The following is a 2,875-nucleotide window of genomic DNA, read 5'->3' on the forward strand; positions in this document are numbered from 1 at the left end:
GCAGTGGTGTGATCTCAGCTCACTGCAACTTCTGCCTCCTGAGTTAAAGCAATTCTCCTGCCTAAGCCTCCTGAGTAGCTGGGATTTTTGTATTTTTAGTAGAGCTGTTGGCCAATCTGGTCTTGAACTCCTGGCCTCAAATGATCCACCCACTTCAGCCTCCCAAAGTGCTAGGATTACAGGTGTGAGCCACCATGCCTAGACATTTCTTATATTTTAGAGATGCATTTTGAAGTATTTAGAGGTGATGTGTTTTATAATGTCTGTCCTTTATTTTAAAGCACTTTAGCATGCAGAAATAGATGAAACAAATATGGCAAAAATATCAATGTGTTAAATCTAGGAGACGAGTATATGGGCATTGACTGCACCAGTCTTTCAACTACTTTTTTAAAAACATGTTTAAAAATGTTCATAATACAAGGTTTAAAAAATTGAAAATGGTTTGGCTGAAGGGTCGCCAGGAAATGCTACTTCTCAGACAAGGAAGGGTAAGTTGGCCTTGACTTATGTTGAGAACCTGTGGCTCCTGGATTCTTCCTCATATGCCTTTTTTTCTTCCCTCTCCCTTCACCCTACGTCCTTTCCAGCCCTCTTTGATTCCATGCACAGCAGCCAGACCTCAGACAGCCCATTTTCCCCACCACGTACTCTTCATTCACCTCCCCTGCAACTCCAGCAGCGCTCTGAGAAACCCCCTTGGTGTAAGTAATCCTTTTGGAACTGCCTAGACAAAAGCCAAGAAGACTAGAGTGATTGGTGAATGAGGGGCCTGTTGCCTGAGGGAAAAGAAGCAGTCTCACTGCCATTTCCACCATGAAGGGAGAATCTGTGTATTCTCTTTCTTTACCTCTGTTCTCCATGTTCCTTCCATCTCATTGCAGAGAAGCTTTTCTCCAGTATTAGGAATAATTTTTTTAAATTTAATTTTTTTGGTAAATTATTTCTTCCTTGATGATTTAGAGGGACTATCTTCAAACAAGTACAAATATTTCATATGTAATACCTGTCCATTTTCTAACCAATTGAGCAATTTATTGCAATAAGCTACCTCACGTCTTTCAGCAAGAAATAAATTAAATTTGAATAGTAAATACAATACATAATGAATTGGGACACAATTAAAATTTGCTTTAAATATTTCTTTGGGGGAGAGGACACCACACTTCCACTCAATGAATAGAAACATTTTTACAGTCCAGAGGCCTTTTTTTTTTTTTTTTTTAACACCTATTATGCCACGAATTCTTAGGGAATAGGTTCCAGCAGCTCAGGCTCCTTCACATTGGTTCTCTCAAAGTGTGCTTCTCTGGGTGGAGCAGGCTGGTGCTTCAGTTGGCTTCTTTTTCTGATCATTTTCCTTCACGCATTTCAGGAAGCTATCTCAGCTCTTACAGTGCTTAACGTGTTCAATAAGCACATTAATTCTCTTGGGTAGAATCATGCCCTCAACTTGTTTGTTTACAACAGTGCCAACAGCATGCTGGGTAACATTGTAGACTCTTCAGTTTTGCCATGGTAACACTTGTGGGACATTCCTTTTTGAACAGTACCCATTCCTTTGATGTCTACAATATCACCTTTATTATTTTTTATTTTTTTATTTTTATTTTTATTTTTTACTTATAAAGATGGGGTTTCACCATGATGGCCAGGCTGGTCTTGAACTCCTGACCTCAGGTGATCCACCCACCTCGGCCTCCCAAAGTGCTAGGATTACAGGCGTGAGCCATAGTGCCCAGCCAATATCACCTTTCTTATAGATTTGCATATACGTGGCCAAAGGAACAACTCCATGTTTTCTAAAAGGCCTAGAGAACATATATCCGGTGCCTCTCCTCTTTCCCTTTGTGTTCGTCATTTTGGCAAATTATTGGAAGATGGCAGTTCTGGCCAAAAGGCAGGAATACTTTTTAATTTGGAGAGAAGTGTTTCCTCAAAGGGGCCTTTGGGGAAGAAAGGATGGAGACTTCATTCTCCTCTGATCCCTATTTGATCTTAACAGCTTTCTCCAGTAAAGATGACTAGCAGACAACCTAGATATTAGAAAAGCTGGGAGCAGGAGACTAGGATCTGCTACTTAATTCTCCATGATCCTTCTCCTGTTGGTCTGTTTTCAGTTTTTAGTTTAAGTTGAGGTGCTGCTTTTTCCTATCTATTGTTTATTATCTCTAATCTATCACTAGTTATTTTTGGTAACAGTGTGAACAGTGGAGCCACACAGAATTCTTGAATGAATGTAGGAAGGAGGAGCTACTGGTGGTAATTGGAGGTGGGGATATGGGCCAGAGGCACTGGTGAAGTATCATCCTGCCTCGGGGGAATAACTGAAATCAAACATGCCTTTCATTATTTTACTTGGATAGGACCCAAGCAAAGATTCTTACTTCATTCGGCATTGGACTTAACAGTTGTAGAATTTTGCCCTTTTTCCCCTATATAAGGAAAAAACTTTCTTCCCTGACACCAAGAATTCCTCTCCTGCATTTCAGAGAATCCTTCACTCACCTTGCCTTTGCCCTGTTTACCTCTTTCCTGGAGTGTTGATGAGTTCTGTGCCCTCGGAAATCTTACCCTTCTGTCTTTTCTGTTTCTGGTTGACCTTGTTGATTTGCCTGAATCAGACCACTAGCTGGATATTAAGGCTACTTCTTTACTTGGGTAAAGCTCAGCTTATATCTTTTTCTTTTTTTTCCATCTAGTATCAGATTTTTGACTCAGCATCAGGTGTTTAGCCTCACTGGTAAACATCTTCTGTAGGATCTATAAGTCTGTACCAGAAATAGGCTCCACATCTCTTAAAGCCTTGTTGGCTCAAAACCATATCTTGTCTCTCTCTGTTTTTTTTTTTTTTTTTTTTTTTTTTTTTTTTGAG

At 40.0% G+C, this 2,875-nt stretch overlaps 1 protein-coding gene across 13 annotated transcripts in view; it reads left to right on the forward strand.

Moving 5' to 3' along the window:
* The window catches only part of PPIP5K1 (diphosphoinositol pentakisphosphate kinase 1), a 57,985-nt gene that overhangs the window by 51,806 nt on the left and 3,304 nt on the right, over positions 1-2,875 (forward strand). For 12 of the 13 annotated variants that reach the window (XM_037744745.1, XM_037744758.1, XM_017546095.2 and 9 more), the window contains one exon: positions 591-704. The exons of the other annotated variant lie outside the window; for it this stretch is intronic. In XM_037744745.1, the coding sequence (XP_037600673.1) occupies positions 591-704 (114 nt within the window). The remainder of the gene's footprint in view (positions 1-590; positions 705-2,875) is intronic. 13 annotated transcript variants of the gene reach the window in all.

This window comes from Cebus imitator, unplaced genomic scaffold, assembly GCF_001604975.1.
Source record: "Cebus imitator isolate Cc_AM_T3 unplaced genomic scaffold, Cebus_imitator-1.0 Scaffold9, whole genome shotgun sequence".
Taxonomy (NCBI): Eukaryota; Metazoa; Chordata; class Mammalia; order Primates; family Cebidae; genus Cebus; species Cebus imitator.